General features: G+C 41.5%; 1 protein-coding gene and 1 long non-coding RNA gene across 4 annotated transcripts in view; one reads left to right on the top strand and one right to left on the bottom strand.

Moving 5' to 3' along the window:
* LOC141350953 (uncharacterized) overlaps positions 1 to 20,464 on the bottom strand; it is a 271,024-nt gene that overhangs the window by 63,410 nt on the left and 187,150 nt on the right. The window lies entirely within an intron of this gene.
* Positions 1 to 20,464, top strand: part of otop2 (otopetrin 2) — a 115,905-nt gene that overhangs the window by 19,602 nt on the left and 75,839 nt on the right. For 2 of the 3 annotated variants that reach the window (XM_055183578.2, XM_055183569.2), the window contains 7 exons: positions 189 to 266; positions 1,046 to 1,440; positions 2,429 to 2,565; positions 2,929 to 2,987; positions 3,174 to 3,316; positions 3,483 to 4,285; positions 4,931 to 5,463. In XM_055183578.2, the coding sequence (XP_055039553.1) occupies positions 223 to 266; positions 1,046 to 1,440; positions 2,429 to 2,565; positions 2,929 to 2,987; positions 3,174 to 3,316; positions 3,483 to 4,285; positions 4,931 to 5,101 (1,752 nt within the window). In that variant the 5' untranslated portion in view covers positions 189 to 222 and the 3' untranslated portion in view covers positions 5,102 to 5,463. Of the gene's footprint in view, positions 1 to 188; positions 267 to 1,045; positions 1,441 to 2,428; positions 2,566 to 2,928; positions 2,988 to 3,173; positions 3,317 to 3,482; positions 4,286 to 4,930; positions 5,464 to 20,464 lie in introns of those variants that run through there. The other variant, XM_073856806.1, reaches the window with a different exon arrangement.

Below are 20,464 nucleotides of genomic sequence, written 5' to 3' on the forward strand. Positions count from 1 at the left end.
CATATTTGTATTTACTGGTAAAGTCATTCTGGTAAATTTATAGATAGTTTACCACAATACCCATGTCAATGAAGCTTATGTCTCCTCAATGTAGTATTATGGCACACACCTTCACTGATGACTTAATAAGGACATAATATGTTACATGTCAATGTTTTGTTATAATTGTGTGTTGTTGTTTCTGACAGGTGTCATTGAGTGAATCCAGTATATACCGTAGACATGAGGTGGCACGCTCCACAGAAGGCCAGCGGCTCCTATTCATGGTACATCAACATGTTTCTGTTTATTGATTGAATACATCTTAGTATTACAGTCCTGTTAATCATGTTGGTGGATAATTTTTGCCCGTGCTTTGTTTTTTGAGATTTTGGATTAGGATAAAGGCACCTGTTAAATCATTCAATGTAAATGTAGACATACATAAGCAAGAATAACGTTTCTTTTGATCTTAAGACAATGCGTTCCAATATAATTGTTTTGTTAATTCAAACATTTCCAATGAAATCGGGTGAGATTCAATACTTCAAAGATTCTAAAAAGTGATATAAGTTGAGTAAATAAAGACTTAGTATTTTGAAAACAGGCATGATTTAAGTCAATTAAAGCTAGACATTTTTTCAGTGACAAAGAGCTGAAGGTGTCTAATGAGTTTCACCAACACCAAACAAACACAGAGAGAGTGAGAGTGGGAGAGAAAGAGAGAGAGAGAGAGAGAGGTGCAGGTAGACCTTCTGTTATCACAGTATATATCCAGAGGCTATTGTCTCTGTCTAGGTAAAGGCAAAGGTAAAATCTCTCAATATTGACTAGTCAGATTTGAGGATGCAGGTCCCGTACCATGCGGGTTACACGCAGTCTTAGACGTTAACGGATGAGAAGAGACCTGATTGGTTGGATACCCATGCGGGATTGAATATTTATACCAGTTGAGGAAGCTAGACTAGTTACAATTATTGAATGACCGTCCACTTGCTTTAGACTTCATAGCATTTTGGGGTCTTGTGTCATCTGTGAAGTTACAGTTGCATATTTTCTTGGACAGCTCTGGGAACTCAGGCAACATGTCTGCGAAAGAGGACTTGGAAATCAATGAGATCCAGATATCCACCATCCAAGTGGCAACACATGGAGAGACCACACTGAACGGGGACAGCCCGGCATGTGCCCGTGGTGGGGCCGTAAAGGTGGAGAAAAGCCGCAACTGGGGTTGGCTTTTGTCCGGATTCATCTGTTTAAATGTACTGCTCCTGGGAATTGTTTTTATCAGCGGTAGCGTCTTCAACGGGGCGCAGATTTCAACTTCGCACCTACAGATTTTCCTCATCTTAATCGTCCTTCTCACTACTATATGGATGGTTTACTACAAAGCCCATACAGCGAGGGTGTACCGAGCAGTACTGTACAAAGACAGCCACGCCGGACCCGTCTGGCTAAGAGGTGAGTCTGTGCATTTGTACCTGTAAAATATGGCTGCAACTAACAATTATTTTCATAACAGATTAATCGGGCAATTATTATTTTTACATTAATCGACTAATCGAATAAAAAACATAAATATTACTCAATTCGATTTTTTACTTATTATAGCTAAATAAGGCACTAAATTAAGGTATTCACATGTAGAAGTGTACTTTTAAAAGTGCAAAAGCCACACACTACGTTGATTTGGATATTTTAAGCCTTAAATAAAAAAATGTTTGTGCAGTTTTTAAATAGTTAAACGGTCAGGGTGTGGTGGAGGATGATGATGATGACTGACGTAATGAATGAAATGATACTTTTATTGATATAGCAAAGAACTGGAACTTAAACTGGAACATTACAGGAACATAACACTAATGTAAACATTGACCAACAAAGTGAGGAAGACAAACAGAGTATAAGTTGTCTGATGAGGATTGCTGGCAGGTGTGATGAGAGGGGAAAAACATGAGGGCACAGAGAATGGGGCTGTGACATAAACATTTTTAAAGAAAAATGTTTAGAGTCTTTTGCCACAGACGAATAAACTCATTTTAATCTTCAACTTTAGACTTTCATGAGAATGAACATTTTTTATTATTAACAAAATAAATAAGCCACTATAAGAACCTGGACTTCGCCCTTACTTTAAAACAGATGCTTAGTTTGTGGTTCAATACTATTTTTATGACAGCCCAACAACAATTAAACAAATATATTAAAGGAACAAAATGAAACCTCTTAACCAGCATTCTTCTGCACTTTTGCTTTGTCATTGTCCTGCTTTTAAAAAATCAAAGTTGGTGACGCGGTGAGAAGCAAAGACTGATAAACATTGACAACGAATTTCAGAATCGATTATTATCGATTAGTTGTTGCAGCCCTATGAAATTGGTTCCTAACAAATGGCTTTGAATTTCATTGAGATGGAGTTTGTCTAAGACTCTGTTTGTGTCTTCATCAGCTGGCCTGGTTCTGTTTGGCATCTGCAGTGTTATCATGGACATTTTTAAGATTGTTTACTATGTGGGTTATGCACAGTGTGAGTCGCCGGTGAAGATCGCGTTTCCTGCTGTGCAAGCCGTGTTTGTTATTGTGCAGGTATGTTTTGATTTATATAAAAGTTATATATTAAAACATTCAACAAAATACACAATTAAATTTGATTGTTTAAGTATTTTTAAATACGATTTTTTTATTAACTTTTTTATGAGGTCAAGACCATTGAGTGTTTTATTGTTACTTAATATTGTTATTTATAATTATGTAATACGCAATCTTTTCAGTTTTCGGCTTTTCACACTTGGTGTCGATACAAACTATTCTTTTTCAGTAACTATGATGGGATGATTTTAGATTTAAAAAGTTTAATTTTTTAAAATTTTAAACGTGTCGCCTGGTATCTAATATTATTTGTTTATTTTTTGAATATATATTTTAAACACTTCCCTTGTCTACATTCAGACTTATTTTCTCTGGGTCCACGCTAAAGACTGCGTACAGCTACAGCAAAGCATCACACGGTAAGTCTGAGTCTTATGCTAGATCAGTCTGACTCGAGTTACTTTGATCTGTTTAAGTCATGAAGACTTTAAATTTAGCGTAAGGAAATATTTGCCAGACTGAGGATTGGCTAGAAAACCAGTATGTCAAGTTGTGCTTCTTGAAAATTGGGCAGGCATAGTCAAATATTTACAATCTTTTTATAGTTGTGGTCTGATGTTGACATTGTCGACGAACCTTGTGGTTTGGATGACAGCCGTGACAGAGGAGTCGCTTCATCAAACCATTATTCCAAGCAACGGTTCATCTAACACCCCTCACAGCTTCAACTTGACGGAGAAAGCAGCAGGTCAGTAAATGCATTTCTTCTCATTCTCACGATTTAGTCATTTAAGATGAGGTGATTCATGGGTCGGGTACTTAAAACAAATCGATAAAATCTCTGTGAAATGTTTATGACGTTGCGACGCAGGTGGATCCTTTAGTTTATTGAATTTTTTCCTCTTTGCTTTCAGACATGAGTGACTGTGAATGCAGCCACGATGTATGTGACATCTTCGAAAAGGCCTACTATTACATGTACCCCTTCAACATCGAGTACAGCCTCTTTGCCTCGGCGATGACCTACGTCATGTGGAAGAACATTGGCCGCCAGATGGACGAACACCACAACCATCATCTCAGATTCAGCATATGGGACGTTCTGGTCGGTCCTGTGGCCGGACTCATCATTCTGGTGGTGGGTCTGGCTACGTTTGTGGTCTACGAAGTGGACACGTCTAAAGAAGACCCAAACAAGAAGATGGAAGCCCTGACCATCTATTACAGCAACAACATAGTCACCGTCTCACTGATGTCCATAGCGACTCTGTCCGGTTGTATAATTTTCCAGCTGGATAAGAGGGAGCATGTGTTCGAGAAGAACCCTACGCGGAGTCTAGACGTGGGACTGTTGGTGGGAGCGTCGCTGGGCCAGTTCCTCATCAACTACTTCACTATAGTGGCTGTACTGGCATCAGGGGTCAAAGGACACGTGAACAAGCTCAGTCTGGTCTCGTCTCTTCTGACTGTGATCCAGATGTGTCTACAGAATGCCTTCCTCATCAAAGGCCTCCACCGAGAGCCGTTCAAAGAGACGCACACGGCCACCATCTTCGCTAACGTCAGGGTCGTTCAGAGAGACCCGGAAAGACGGGCCAGCTCTATTGTTCCAGCGCACACGCTACCCATCCCCTTGACGCTGTTTCAGAGCCGTATCTCCTGGAAGAGGAGGATCCTAAAGGAGATCTGCGCCTTCTTGTTGCTCTGCAATGTCATTGTAAGTACCTGACTTTATATTATTTCAGCAAACACACAGGACCCTACGCTATCCCAAATCATGGAGGTCCAGTGTCCTGAAGTGTCTAACTCCAATCCTAAACAAATTCTACAAGGGTCTTATTTATAAAACTGTGTGTAGGATCCTTACTAAAAGTCTACGTATGCACAAAAGCCAAAAATGGCATATGCCAAAAAAATATTAAGACTTATAAAACATAGCAATGTTCACTTTATAAATCAAAGATCACCTGCAAGTGTGTGTACATAAATCATCCTCAGATCCCACCCTGCAAGCCCATTCAACCATCAAGTTTGTTTTTTATAGATCACATCCTTTGCGTGGGAACTTGTGTACATTAGTTTCCAGACCCGTTTTGTGCGTATACACGCTTTATAAATGAGACCCAAGGACTTGTGTTTGACCAGAGTTGGAGCTAAACACTACCGTTTCTATAGCTGTCAGTCAAGATACGCACACCTCCAAATGTCTATTGTATGTTTTCTCAGAAAAAGCCTAGTGCAGTGTGTCATTGTCTTTCGTTCCATTGCGCAAGTGTCCTGTGTGTATTGTTTGCCTCCTGCTGGATTAGTTTTGTCTAACACAAGTTTCAAATTGTAACCCTGTCTATTGTTTGTATTTTAGCTGTGGATTATACCAGCGTTCGGAGCCCGGCCACAGTTCGACAACACTGTCGGATCAGAAATCTATCAGTTTCAAACATGGGTAGCTGTGGTGAATATCGGGATGCCGTTTGGGATCTTCTACCGCATGCACTCGGTGGCCAGTTTGTTTGAGGTCTGCTTTGCCTCTTAAATACACTGATCACACAAGAACTCTTACTGTCGTCAGATGATGCACATCACTTTGTAATATTATATATACTATATATATCCATTTATTTTTATAGCGTATTTTTGTTTGGCTAGAAGTTTTATTATTTTTTATTTTATGACAATATTATGGTGTATATGTTTGTTTGAGAATTTGTGGATGTCTTGTGGGGATCATGTTGAATGAACTGAAATCTTATGAAATATGTGTATGATGTCACATATCTATTAAAATTTGGCTTAACGCTGTTACAATACTCTGAGAGTAAAGCTGAGAGCTGTACCCTTTATAGATTCAATGGATCACTGGATTTTACTCCGAATAAAATGAAGGAATATGGTGAACTGCTTTGATTCTTTGGAGGAAAATGAAGTCTGAACAATTGCCTCTATACATTCAAAGTCATGTTATTGATAAAACCACAGATTAAATTAGGATACAAGCAGGGTTCTAAATTAACTTTCGTCATGTTTTCATGAGCTAACTCAATAGCGTGGCGTCACCTGGACTTTTGAATGCGGTTGTGCGTGGATGAACGCAAAGACGCGCCCACATGGACAAGCGTTTGGGTAACTACATTGCATAGATCAGTTTTTGCCACTATTATCTTTGTAAAGGAATACACTAGTTAACTGCTAAAATTTAACTTAATATTTACACTGGGGCACAAAAGATTTAGACTGGGGCACGTGCCGCCTTCCTTGTGTTTTGGTGGACGCGCTCCGTTCATTTGCACGGTTTCTTGCGCTGGTTTAACTGCAAGCAGCCAGTGGGTGTATGAAACATCATCACATAGCATTACGGCACAGTGTTCATGGGAATTGTAGGAACTGCCAGATAAATGTCTGAGAACAGAGCATTATGTATAATGCATGCAATGCATCATGCATCACCGGCCAAACTGGCTAGTAAGTTTTTATTAACACCCGCCAAAATTAAGTTTAACACGCATTTGGCGGGTGTTAGAACCCTGGATACAACCACACATTAAAATACATGAACAAAACCTTGTCTAAATACTGTCACAAAGAAATTAAAATCATCTGTTTCATATATCTATATAATGAATAAACATCAAGCTAAATATTTACAGAATTTCATCAGCAAAACTGATATGCAGGCAAAAATAGAGCAGGTCCCCCAAAGCTGCTTTTACATCCTCTGAATCTCAAAGAGTCATACCAGATGGGTGGATCCACGTTGCTACATTGAGAAAAGAAGGCAATGTTAAACTTACTTTTCCTACAGTACAAACATTTAAAGGTAAATCTCACAGAATGTGTCAAAAACAGCCAAAATCAAAGCGATTTACTATTTAGCGCTATTGAAAGGATCCGTTTAGACCTGTAAGACAATTTCCTGAATAAATATAGCACCTCCCCAAAGGATATGCATGGGGGCAAAGTGAGTGCTCGGGAAAGCAACTCTCTACGATTCACAGTGGACTTCCCACTGAGAAACATTTGGGTTTCAAAGACACACCTTTAGGGTGTCATACATTTGTATTCTTATTGTCTCAAAGCAAACTGTATATGAAATGCTACATGCACAAAGAATCTAAAATCTGTATCTTATTTGTTTTTCATTGAAATATCTCATTGCAAGTGGTTACAATGGTCTCACCCATATAACAACAGAATACAATGTTAAAGTATATGTGAAACTTCATTCAATGTTAATAGACACCTCCCATTCTAAGCATAAACCAATCACCCACTGTATACAGATTAAGGACAGCCCTTAGATCTACAACAACCAATCAGTACCAAATTCCTATATGCTTTGTTCTCTGGTTATTTAAGGAGATGTGTAGAAGATTTAGGGGGGACTTTCAATATCTAGAAATGCACCCCATGATGCTGTATCTTTGATATAGCATCATGTATTTTTATTTTATTTTGAGGAATCTGTAACCAGATCTTCATCTCCTTACCAGGTATGCAATGGTTTTTCGTTTAATTTGTATTTGAATTGGAATGTAAATTGGCTTCTGAATTATGTTTTTCCTTATACCTGGTTAATAAATTGTTATGTTTGATTTTATTCTGTGTTGCTCGGTAAATGTTGACACTGCAAATAATACCGTTGTATCCGTAGTTACCGTAAGGACAGAAATCAGGCTAGGATCGGCCCAAATCCCAGTTAGATAGTGAATAATACATCAGCTGAGGATTTGTGAGATACGACTAGCAAATTGGCGTTAGTTTAAGTGTACTTAGAAGCGTGGAGGCTGTGTTTTCGTTTAGAGTAACATCTCTGATTACTCTAAATAGGGTAAGTCTCAACCTCTGTTTATTTCAATATTATTCTATTCATTCATTTTGATTAGAAATAATTATTGTAATAATTAAGTGTCACCTCTAAGGGGACTAAATAAAGTATGTTTAAAGTTGAGCACGCAGAGAGCGGCCGCTTAAGCGTATAGTCCAACCTCTGGCAGCGACCAACACTGATTCGCTTATGACCGTTGACCAGTATATTAATTATGAGGCCCGTACTAGGATCATGTGCGACTATGAGAACCGAATGAACGAGTGTAATACCAGAGCTTTATCAGAATAAATAAACAAACATCCATCTAAATTCTGTAAGTTTTAAAAGTAATAATCAATCCAATTTGTAATATAATATAAACTACATCTTTGTCTTTGGAGTCAGATAAGAGATAATAATACAAAATTACATAAATGCCAAAACGTCACGTGCAAGTGCCGGAAAAGACTGAACGTGTATTACCCTTCGTTTGGATTCCGTCGTTGGGCCAAACGGATGGATGGGGCCATATTTGGACCCCTTACAGACCCATTAAGATTTCATTGCTCCATTTCTTATATATATTTATAAGAATATATATATACTTATCATTAAGTGGACTGAAGTCAAACTGACATTTAAATCATTATGATGATGATGATAAGTATAGTGTTGTTAAATGGGGTAACCCAAGGTGTTTTTACATATTTATTATTAGATATCCTATAAACTTGAAATAATCTTGACCAACTACATATTGTTGGAAAGCTCTGAGAATGTAGTTTTCATATTTCAGGGCCATTTGATGATAGAAATTTAGTAGTAATAGTCATTTTGTTGTCTTGACAACCTATATATATATATATATATATATATATATATATATATCATTGTTAAGCTCCAATAATGTGGTTTTCATATTTCAAAACATTTTTTATTAATAATTATGCAGTGAAAGTAATTTAATCATTTGTGATTTGTGAGTATGCAGCAAACCCTGGACACCTAGTGCTATAACTATGTTAATACTCCAGACACTTCAGTGAAAAACTTTAAAGTGTCTTCTTTAAAAAGAGAGTAGGCATGTTCACATTAACCGTTTAACTTTATCTTTGTGAATGTCCTGTAAATGACACAAATTACTGCTGCCCTGACGGTCTGATGAAGTAATCATTTGTATGAGAAATCATTTGTGTGCATGTTTGTATGGCGCTTGCTTTGTGCCATTTCTTTCCTAACCTATGGCAGGTACATCGTGCATATATTAAACGTCCGACCGACCGACAGACCAGCTAATCGAACGTCTGACCGAAAGCATGTGAATAAATAGGTCATGCGGATTTCACTCCCCGCATGACGTAGCTAAGGGATCTTATTATAATGATACCGCCCCTTCAACTGCGCTATCCAACCATGATGCTACCTCAAGTGGGAGTGAACGAGAGAAAGAATGAATGACAGCACGACGCGTTTGTATTCCATCAAACACAAATAGCAGCCTTATAACTTGTAGTTTTAATAATCTTTCTAAAAATTGAATTAACGTTCTAAAGGATTAACGTTACCTTAGTGCAAGAGAGAGAGAGCGAGTGAGCGAACGAACGAGAGAGAGAGAGAGCAACGCGACGGTTCGCTTTCAAGTAAGTTACGTTGTTTAATATGTTTCTCTGAAGTTTATATAAATGAACACGAGGATTAATGCACTGCACGAGACTGTGAGTGAACAACGCGTATTCACTATCATACACAATAAGTAAATATGTTGTTTAATGTTTCTCTGAAGTTTCAAATGAATACGAGGAGTTACAAAATAGATGAGAGACTGACAGAAACGCGAATGTGTTCAATATGTGTATACAATAAACGTAAACATGTCATTTGATCTGTTTCTCTAAAGTTTAAGCATTAAACGTGTTGTTTTATTACAGATCATTTAAATGTGCATGTGGTTTGGTCAAAAAGTAAACTTCTGAGTGTTTTTGGACGTGTATTTTATTGTAACATGCTGAAACTCATTATGCCTGTTTAAAACACAGGCAGCATGAAACCTAAAAGTCTTTATTTTTATTTCACAATTTTCCCCATCTGCTGATAAACATGTATTTAGTATGCATAAAACAGATGATTGACTTTTTAAACTTCAAATATATAATGCTGAACATCGCTAGACCTGTTTGAGTCGTGACTCACTCGGATCTTTCACCCGGATCTTTAAATTAACTCATGAGTCGCGAGTCTCTAGTATCATTAACCCGGATCAGTTGAGTCCTACTACAATTCAATGTAAAACCATAAACAGCACCACCACACACACAAACCTCTTTCAACATTATTAATGAGACTTCGCTCGCTCTACAGATCCAATCGTTACCGTCTGATCTGCGCGAGAACTGACCCGGGATTCTCACTCAGAGCCGGAATCATTGCAAACTCGAGAGACCTGCTGATCCGCGCGAGCAGCGAACTGACCCGAGATTCTCACTCAGAGCCGGAAACATTGAGGACTCGAGAGACATGCGAATCTGCAATGTTTCCGGCTCCGACTCGAGAATCTCTCAACTCGTAACCGGCTGATCCGCGCGAACTGTCTCTCGAGTCAGAGCCGGAAACACTGCAGATTCGCAGATCTGCCGGAAACATTGCAGACTCGAGACTCTCCGGCTCTGACCCACAACGTAGTAGGAAGACTCACTATTTCAGATGTGGTATCGAAGTTTATGAAAAATAAACCCCTTTTCAATGTTTTTAAACTTGACTTAAAAAATTCTATAGATTGTATTTCTGGATTAAAGGGCAAATCAGAATCAAAATGTATGCAATACTTAACTGATTTAACTGATAAATAAAAATAAGAAATATATATATTTTAGATGTGGTATTTTTTAGTCTGCCATGTTGACAGCTTTACCAGGGGTGCAAACTCATCAGGGGTGAAAAAGGTGACAAGACACAAGCGCTCTTTTATAAGCGGATACGCGGCTTGCACGCTCCTCTTAAACAGAAACAGGTATATAGCGCATACTGTTGTCAACGGCTTAAAATAACTTAACTTAAAACTGCGGTGCATGAACAAATGTGACCCGTCACGGAAACCAGGGACACAAGTCGGCAGCACAAGTTTCGAGAAAATGAGAAACAAAGTTTTTTTTTCAAAATTTGTGATTTTCGTTTTATTGCAGAATCTGTTAGTTGAGATCACGAAGAAGCCTCTCCATGTTTGAGATAGCAGTTTTTGTATATTTAAAAGCGTACATTTTGCGGTTAAAATAGGCTTGTTTTTCCGGAGATTCTAGCGTGCAGCGGGGGGGCATCATTGTCTGTGTATATTTACATACTGTATAAGCTTGTGTTTTCACCTCCGCCCCCAAAGGGAACTGCTTGACTACTAATGTCAATGTAAGACTACTAACTTATGTCGTTCTAAACTCGGAAGACCTCCATTCATCTTCGGAACACAGTTTAAGATGTTTTATCGTTAGATTTAGTCCGAGAGCTTTCTGTCTCCTCCATTGAAAATCTATGTACGGTTTCCATGTCCAGAAAGGTAATAAAAACATTATCAAAGTAGTCCATGTGACATCAGTGGGTCAGTTAGATTGTGTTGAAGCATCAGAAATACAGTTTGGTCCAAAAATAGCAGAATTACGACTTTATTCAGCATTGTTTTCTCTTCCGGCTCGAGCGTGAAGTCACGTGACTGTAGTGACGCGGCTGCCCTGTTCCTCAGACATGTTTGCTAAGTTTTTCAAACTTATAGCGTGCATCTCCCCAGACTGTAAAGCTCGGGCGCACAAAACAAAAGAAAAATAAAAGAAGCTGGTGCGGAACAAATAACATTCAGCCGCATCGTACGTCATCCGACTGACTTTATGTGGCACCGCAGTCGGATGACGTCAAAGTACCGCGAGAGCTCTTCAAGAAATCTTACGGAGTAGTTTAATTTCGACTCGCTCTCGCAGTACTTTGACGTCATCTCTATGTCAGTTCTTGCAGCGCAGCATGAGTCCAAACACACAGAAGTTACACAGAGATCGTTGTTTTCTTTATATAATTGGCTACATGCTTTGTCTATCAATATTTTCCATGAAGTTATTGGCTGATGGAGGAACGAGCGAGCGATTGGTAACATCTCTAAAGGACGTCACGTTTTCGACGGCGCTGTTTGGATGATCTATTATACTACCAACCTCACTATTGTAAATACAAACTTTGAAGGCGGGTTCATGTGTTTAACGGAGTGTAATCTGATATACCCTTACATGTTACGATGTAAATAGTCTTCAGAGTGTATATTATATTGTATTACCAGACATTCATGCGAAATCTGATGTAAACAATCTATATTTCACGGATTATACGCATTTGTGGACAAAATGGTCATTGGATAATCTGAAACAGACTGGATTCGACTTGTGATCAACACAAAGGTAAAAAGTCATGTTTATTTTTGAATGTTGTCATTTGGACTTCTGTCATAAAATACTATATATGATGCTAGAACATGTATCTCAAAACAGCTTTACAGGGGGTATGGCTTAGCTAAATGAGATGTAAATGAGCCCTATTGTCTCCCCCAGTTGGAAAGAAGAGTCCCTTTCGTCTCGATTTTCTCAGTTTGAGTATTTCTGAGTTCCTATATTCAAATGGCCACAACTTCTCCAAATCTTATCAGATTTCCATGTGTTACACATCGTTGGAAAGCTTAGAAACTGCACTTTCAGAATCTGCGAATAACTCAAAATGCCCCAGATCCGACTTGTGTCCCTACTTTCCGTGACTGGTCACAAATGTTAAGCTTTATGACCACCCGCACAGCAACGTGACGTGGGCGCGTAACCTCAAATGAGAAAATACTACGAGTTAAGTATGTGCACTCAATCTGCAGACTGCTTAAACTTCGGCAGCAAATGAGGTGGCTATAAATTGTAAAACATAACCCGCCACACTGGCTAGTAATTTGACATCGTTACCACAATAGCTGGACATGATTTTCATAATTTCATTTACTGCTACCATGTCGCAGACCCCCCTCACCCCTCATTTTCAAAAACTCATCGGATCTAGACGAATCACAAGAATGACCTATTTTGTATCAAAAAACGGCGAATTTCGCCGAAAGGTGACAAGTTTGCACCCCTGTTGTGACGAGTCAGACAAGGTTGGATCCATTTGCAAATCTTTATTAGTATCACACAGCAGTTTAGACAAAGGCAATGCAATGTAGCGGTAAAACTGGTATGTAAACACAGATACGGCTTGGGGCAGGCAGATAGTAATCGTAGTCGTTAACACAGTCCAGAATCGGGGCAGGCGGAAAGCAATCGTAAATGTAAACACAGTCCAATATCGGGGCAGGCAGAGATCATTCGTAAACGGGTAAACAGTCCAAGGTCGAGGCAGGCAGCTAAACATCAATAATCCAAAAGGCAGTCCAAAAGTAATCACCAGGGAAACAAACACAGGGAAAACAGGGAAATAACGCTCAGTAGTGCTGCACGGAGCAAAACAAGACTTCGCAAAGAGCGTTTGTGTGTGTCCCAGGTATATAGGCAGGATAATGAGTAACAGGTGGAGTGTAATCAGCGGAGCGTGGGGCATAGTGGGAAATGTAGTTCCAGTTAGAAGTCAGGTGAATGTGATGTTTGAACACCGGTGACGTTATAGCTGACATCCGTAACAGAACCCCCCCCCCTTCGATCGGCTTCAGACGCGGGACGGGTTTTTCCTCGGACGGCCACTGGGGCGAGGGGCCGGCTTATCCGGATGAGACCTGTGGAAGACAGTTATGAGATTGGGATCCAGGATGTCCTTAGCGTCCTCCCACAATCTCTCCTCCGGGCCGTACCCCTCCCAGTCTACCAGGTACTGGATGTTGGATCCCCGCCGTCTGGAGTCTAAGAGCTCGTGTACCAGGAAGGCTTCCTCACCATCCACGATGAGTGGGGGGGGTCTTGTTGAGCCGGACTCTACAGCCGTCCCCGGATTCTCGGCGGGTTTGAGCAGGGAAACATGAAAAGTGGGGGAGATACGATAATTAGCAGGCAGTTGGAGACGAAAAGACACAGGATTAATTTGTTTTATGATTTTGAATGGACCTACATACCTGGGACTTAGTTTCTTGGATGGTAGTCGAAGCCGGATGTCCTTGGTGGAGAGCCATGCGAATTGACCTGGTTTGTATGAAGGTTGTGGTCGTCTGGACTGATCTGCCTGTTCCTTGGATCTTCTGACTGCACGTGAAAGATGAACGTAGGCTTGTCTCCAGGTTTCTTGACTCTTGTTAAACCACTCATCCACAGCGGGGACTTCTGATGGCTCGTCATCCCACGGAAGCATAGGTGGTTGGAACCCGAGTATACATTGGAATGGAGAGAGACCTGTAGCAGTTTTAGTGATGGAATTCTGTGCGTACTCGGCCCAAGGTAAGAAGCGACACCACTCATTCTGATTTTGATGACAGTATAATCTGAGGAATTTGGTGAGTTCTTGGTTAGCACGTTCTGCCTGTCCATTAGACTGTGGATGATATCCGGATGTAAGGCTTATGTTGACGTTGAGTGTTTTAAAGAAGGCTTTCCATACCCTAGATGTGAATTGGGGTCCACGGTCCGACACAATATCCTCAGGGAGTCCGTAATATCTGAAAACGTGACGTACCAGTTGTTCGGCTGTTTCTAGGGCTGACGGGAGTTTGGGCATGGGGACAAATCTGCAGGCTTTAGAAAAGCGGTCCACGACTGTAAGGATTATGGTATTACCTTTGGAGAGGGGTAAATCAGTGACGAAATCCACAGCAATATGAGACCAGGGTCTTTTGGGTATTTCCAGGGGCTGAAGAAGACCTGCCGGAGCTTGGTGGAGAGATTTATTAGCTGCGCATGTGATACAAGCATTGACAAACGTGGAAACATCCTCATGCATAGATTGCCACCAAAATTTGTTTCTCAGTTTTTGTAGTGTAGTGTTAATACCTGGATGTCCTGAGCTGGGAGAGGTGTGTACCCATTGGATGAGGTGTCGTCTGAATTTGGGTGGAACAAATGTTCGATCAACGGGGCACCCACTGGGTGGTGGTTTCTGAGCGTTGGCTTGGTTAATTTCCTGAACTACATTCCAATGCACGGGTGCAACAATAAGGGTGGGTGGGATGATGGGCTCAGGTTTGGTGGGTTGTGGAATAGAGTCGTATTGACGAGACAGGGCATCAGCTTTCGAGTTCTTTGACCCTGGACGGTAAGTGATTATGAACCGAAAGCGAGTAAAGAACAGGGCCCACCTAGCCTGTCTGGTGTTGAGACGCTTTGCTGATTGCAGATATTCAAGGTTGCGATGGTCAGTAAAGATGGTGACTGTGTGTTTGGCACCCTCTAGCCAATGCCGCCATTCTTCTAGCGCTGCCTTCATCGCTAGAAGCTCACGATTACCCACATCATAATTGCGTTCAGCTGCATTCAGTTTTCTAGAAAAATATGCACAGGGAAAAAGTTTATTGGGTTCACCTTGCCTTTGTGATAGTATAGCGCCAATGCCTGAGTTGGATGCATCTACTTCCACAATGAACGGACGATCAGGATCAGGATGATGCAAGATGGGAGCTGACGTGAACATGAATTTAAGGTCTTCGAATGCTCTTTTTGCATCGGGACACCACGACAACTTGTGATTGGTTTTCCGTACCAGGGAAGTTAAAGGGGCTGCGATGGAACTGAAATTTCTGATAAAGCGCCTGTAGAAGTTTGCGAAGCCCAGGAAACGCTGGAGGTCTTTTACTGATTGGGGTTGCGGCCAGTTTAATACTGCATGTACCTTTTGTTCATCCATAGCTACCCCTTCGGGACTAATGACATACCCCAGAAATGAAATGGATGTGGAATGGAACTCACATTTCTCTGCCTTGGCGTAAAGTTGGTGTTGTATGAGTCGCTGTAGTACAGTTCTGACGTGTTGGATGTGTTGTTCTCTGGAATCGGAATAAATCAGTATGTCATCGATGTACACAATGACGAACTGGTTGAGCATGTCTCTGAACACGTCGTTTATGAAAGACTGGAACACAGAGGGACTGCTAGATAGGCCGAAGGGCATGACCAAATATTCATAGTGACCATTCGCCGTAGAGAATGCGGTCTTCCACTCATCACCTTCGCGGATGCGAATGAGGTTGTAGGCATTGCGCAGGTCGAGCTTACTGTAAATCTTGGCGTTGCGAAGCTGTTCTAGGGCTGCAGGGACTAAAGGAAGCGGGTATCTGAATTTAACTGTGATTTCGTTGAGTCCGCGGTAGTCAATACATGGACGTAGACCCCATCCTTGTTCTCCACGAAAAAAAATCCTGCTGAGGCGGGTGATGTGGATTTACGAATAAACCCCTTGGATAGTTCTTCGTCTATGTACCTTTTCATGGCTTGGGTCTCGGGCTCTGACAGGGGAAAGATGCGGCCCTTAGGAAGTTGTGAGTTGGGAAGCAGCTCGATAGCGCAGTCGCAGGATCGATGGGCTGGAAGCTGTGTTGCTTTGGTCTTGCTAAATGCCGTTGCCAGGTCATGATATTCCTTAGGTACATTGTCAGGAAGAGGAGTCATGGTACCTACTGGTGACGGAAGTGGAGGTAATTCAGGTTTTCTGGGAATACACTTTAACTGGCAAGAGGGGCTCCAGTGCACTATTTCCTTGTTGCTCCAGGAAATTAAAGGGTCATGTTCGTGTAGCCAGGGGAAGCCAAGGATGATGGGATTATGAGGTGACGGCATGGCGTAGAAGATGATGTTCTCAGAGTGATTGGTGGAGATGTTCAGGGTTATTGTTTCTGTGATATGCGTGACGCGACCTGAGCCGAGGGGTCGTCCATCTAACGCTGAGACAGAGAGAGGTGAGCAAGGGGTTAATTTAATATTGTGAGTTTTAACTAGATCAATGTCAATGAAGTTACCGGCAGCTCCGGAATCTAGCAAGGCTTTAGTAGTTACAGTGTGACCATGAAATTTCAATGTAACAGGAATTTCCAGACAATCAAAAGTTCCCGTGGGGGAAAGAGCACTCACCCGGCCTAAACGGGACTGAGCAGGTCGAACAGGGCATGAAGCTATGACATGTCCGGGCTCGCCGCAATATAGACATAATCTCTCTCTGAATCGGCGATCTCTCTCCTCCACAGTTAATCGTGCACGACCCACTTGCATGGGTTCACATTCCTCGGTAGACGTAACAGGGGAGGTACTCACATAATGGGTGGGTCTTCGTGTCCGGACGAGATTGTCAATGCGAATGGCCAGATCCACAAACTCAGTAAAACTCTTCCCTTCGTCTCTGCAGGCCAATTCAGATTGAAGCTCACCACTTAATCCTTGCCTAAACATCGTCTTGAGGGTGGTTTCCAGCCAGTCTGTTTGTGCTGCTAGCGTGCAAAATTCCAACGCGAATTCAGCCGCGGTGCGGCGACCTTGACGCAGCGCCAGCAGACGCTCACCCGGATCGCGTCCTCCAGCTGGGTGCTCGAACACCGCCTTCATGGTTTGTTGGAATTCGTCGTATGTGCTGTGATCAAAACCTCCCGAAGTCCATAATGCTGTTGCCCATTCTAAAGCCTTACCGGTCCTTACCGGTGAGTAGCGTACAGACTAGCGATATCTTGCCGATCTCAGTGGGGTAAACATGGGGTTGCTGAGCGATGAATAATGAGCACTGCATAAGAAATCCACGGCATCTTTCAGGTGTACCATCGAATTTCTCGGGGAAAGCCAGTCGTGGTGTAGTAGGAGCGACCGGATGTGGCTGTGGAGCTGGTGGAGGTGGCTGTGCAGTGGCTGCCGCGGAGGAAGCAGCGGCTGACGCGGCCGCGAGCCCGTGTAGGCTCTGAACGGAGCGCACGAGCTCCTCCGTTAGTGATGTTAGCCTCGCTAGCTGTTGTTGGTGAGCCATGAGGACGCCGGCTTGCGACGAGAGCTCTCCGGTGATCTGGGAAAGAGTTGCTGGATCCGTGGGCGGCGAAGTCTTCTGTGACAAGTCAGACAAGGTTGGATCCATTTGCAAATCTTTATTAGTATCACACAGCAGTTTAGACAAAGGCAATGCAATGTAGCGGTAAAACTGGTATGTAAACACAGATACGGCTTGGGGCAGGCAGATAGTAATCGTAGTCGTTAACACAGTCCAGAATCGGGGCAGGCGGAAAGCAATCGTAAATGTAAACACAGTCCAATATCGGGGCAGGCAGAGATCATTCGTAAACGGGTAAACAGTCCAAGGTCGAGGCAGGCAGCTAAACATCAATAATCCAAAAGGCAGTCCAAAAGTAATCACCAGGGAAACAAACACAGGGAAAACAGGGAAATAACGCTCAGTAGTGCTGCACGGGGCAAAACAAGACTTCGCAAAGAGCGTTTGTGTGTGTCCCAGGTATATAGGCAGGATAATGAGTAACAGGTGGAGTGTAATCAGCGGAGCGTGGGGCATAGTGGGAAATGTAGTTCCAGTTAGAAGTCAGGTGAATGTGATGTTTGAACACCGGGGACGTTAGCGCTGACATCCGTAACACCTGTTTACTATGACAGCAGTTTTCTGCAGTGTTTCACGAGTCCCATTGTCTGCATTGTTTCTGGCTCTGAGAATCTCGAGTCGTGCGGATCAGCCGGTTACAAGTGGGTCTATACTGAGTTTCCTTGGCGAGTTAGCAATACTGACTCGAGTGACTCAAGTGACTCACACTACCCGGATCACTTTAGTGAGTGACTCACAATAACCCGGATCCTTAAAAGGAATCGAGTTTGCCAGGCCTAAACATCGCTCACTAACTTCTTTCGTGAGAGAATCTCCCTCGATGCTCTGTCTGCAGCGCCAGCGCTTGAGACTCCGCCCACCTGAGCAGCTCGTTAGGATTTAAAGGGATACACACAAAAACAATGCATTTTTGCTCAGCCCCATAAAGTGCCTATTTTAACATGCCACAATAAATTACCTATATGGTATTTTGAGCTAAAACTTCACATATGTACTCTAGGGACATCAAAGATTTATTTAATATCTTAAAAACGTCTTCTGGAATGTCCCCTTTAAGCTATTAAACATTGTATCGTTAAAGTTGTTATTATGCCTTATATTGCTTTCATATACTGTTTTGTACCAACATTAACACAACATTTTCCCAAAGTCATGTTTTATCGGAGATACGAACTTTATGACTTGGTAGCAGGGAGATACGAGATTATGCTCTCATTGATAAGAATGGTACGGACACAGACGTCGCAGCTGCCAGCAGTGTTCAACAAATACTGAGGTCACGTTGAGCCTTGTGACAAGAGACGAGGCTTCAATAGTTAACCAAAGCTGACTGTAGTTGCATACATCTTACTAAACTCTATTTTAGGGGTTTACGGTCAATAAGTGATGCAATACAAAACACGATGAGTGGACTATGCTGTCTAATAAGTGGAAATGAATCTAATTTGCTCGCAAACTTACCTTCGTGGCTCACGGGCTTCCTTCTGCACAGAAGCATTACAGCTATCGAGTTTTAATAAATGTACTCAAAACTAACTATTTTCACTTGTTAGTGTCTAAAAAACAGAATTATTATATTAATTAAACAGCCCTTTTTTCTCTCCAATAAATAAAAACTTTTACTTGTGTTTTACTGTACATGCACAAAATAATTTAATGGTGGTATCCAAAACATTCAATTTAATTCAAGTATTATATTAGATACATTTTAAAACTTCAGTGCACATGTATGATAAGCCTAATAATACGTAAATATTTAAAATACATCAATAACTGATATCATAGGTTAAAACAGATAAAATCATAGTTAAGTCTTCCTTTATTAAGCCCATTACTGAGTGTATTTGTGTTTGTGAGTTTGTGACTGTTGTTGTCTGAGGTGGAGTTTCAGAGTTGGGGACTCGATGTGCACGCCAGTCATCAGAATGGTTGATTTTCATGTTCATCTTTCCACTCTGTACCTGACAGATTTCCTTTAAGGGCACAGACATGGTTTCTGCAAAAAAAATAAATTACAGTTTTTCTTGATTGCTAAAACACTATAACCAGGCTTTAGAACAAAAAATTCAAAACCATAACGCCATTTTTCAAGAAGCACAATCATTTTGCTGAACAATAAACACTACTCCCCTGCTTTAACACACGAGTCAAATTTGGTGAACTTTTACTTCAAATCTCTACACACAAATCCCTACATTTCTCAGTGCTCCATGTGGTCATATGATAATGTTATATGTAGTTTAGGTTGGAGTGCTTCATTTTGCAGGATATATGTGGTATTTTGCTATTTGGGTGTGTGGTATTGTAAATTGTGTTAAGGTTTTTGATAAAACCAGACTAGTTTGCAAAATTGTGTGTTAGCAATTGGAAAAAACTGTAAACACTTCACTGAGCTTTGGAAAAATGGATCCAAAAAGAAATTAATGAATAGGTTGAGGTGAATGAGGAGGAAGAGGAGGAGGGAAAGAAGGAGGACGTGGTGAAGGAGGAGGGATAGGACATGAAGAAATAGGTCGAGGAGGAGGAGGAGGGAGAGGAGGACATGGTGAAGGAGTAGGAAGAGGACGTGGTGAGAGAGGAGGAGGGAGACGAAGGGCAAGGAGACAAGCAGTCACAGATGAAATTCGAGCCAGTCTAGCTGACCATGTTCTTGTCCATGGTATGACTATGAGGGAGGCTGAGCAACGAGTAAAGCCTAATTTGAGTCGCTTCACTGTTGCCTCCCATCTTCAGAGCCTTCAGGGAGGAAAACAGATAGATGTACTTACAGCAGTGCCGGCGCCAGTCGAGCGCTGATGAGGGGGCGTTTTAAAATACCAGAGGGGGCGATCACACAAAATGCATTTAATTCCCCAAGCTAGAAAATACATATTAGCTTTGGTACGTCCCTTAAGCTTTAACGTGTTATAAACAAACATCTCTGTAATACAACCACAAAAACTACAGCTATAGTGAGCAACGTACATGATCTGAACACTTTTACTATATACAACAACAAAAAGCATACCTAACGTTACTTAACAGCACAAAACTGCTCATTTGAAGTTCTGACCCAGAGGTAGTTTCTTTTTAATCCATTTCGACTGTCCATTGTGA

The sequence above is a fragment of the Misgurnus anguillicaudatus genome, chromosome 19 (assembly GCF_027580225.2).
Source record: "Misgurnus anguillicaudatus chromosome 19, ASM2758022v2, whole genome shotgun sequence".
In the NCBI taxonomy this organism is placed as follows: domain Eukaryota; kingdom Metazoa; phylum Chordata; class Actinopteri; order Cypriniformes; family Cobitidae; genus Misgurnus; species Misgurnus anguillicaudatus.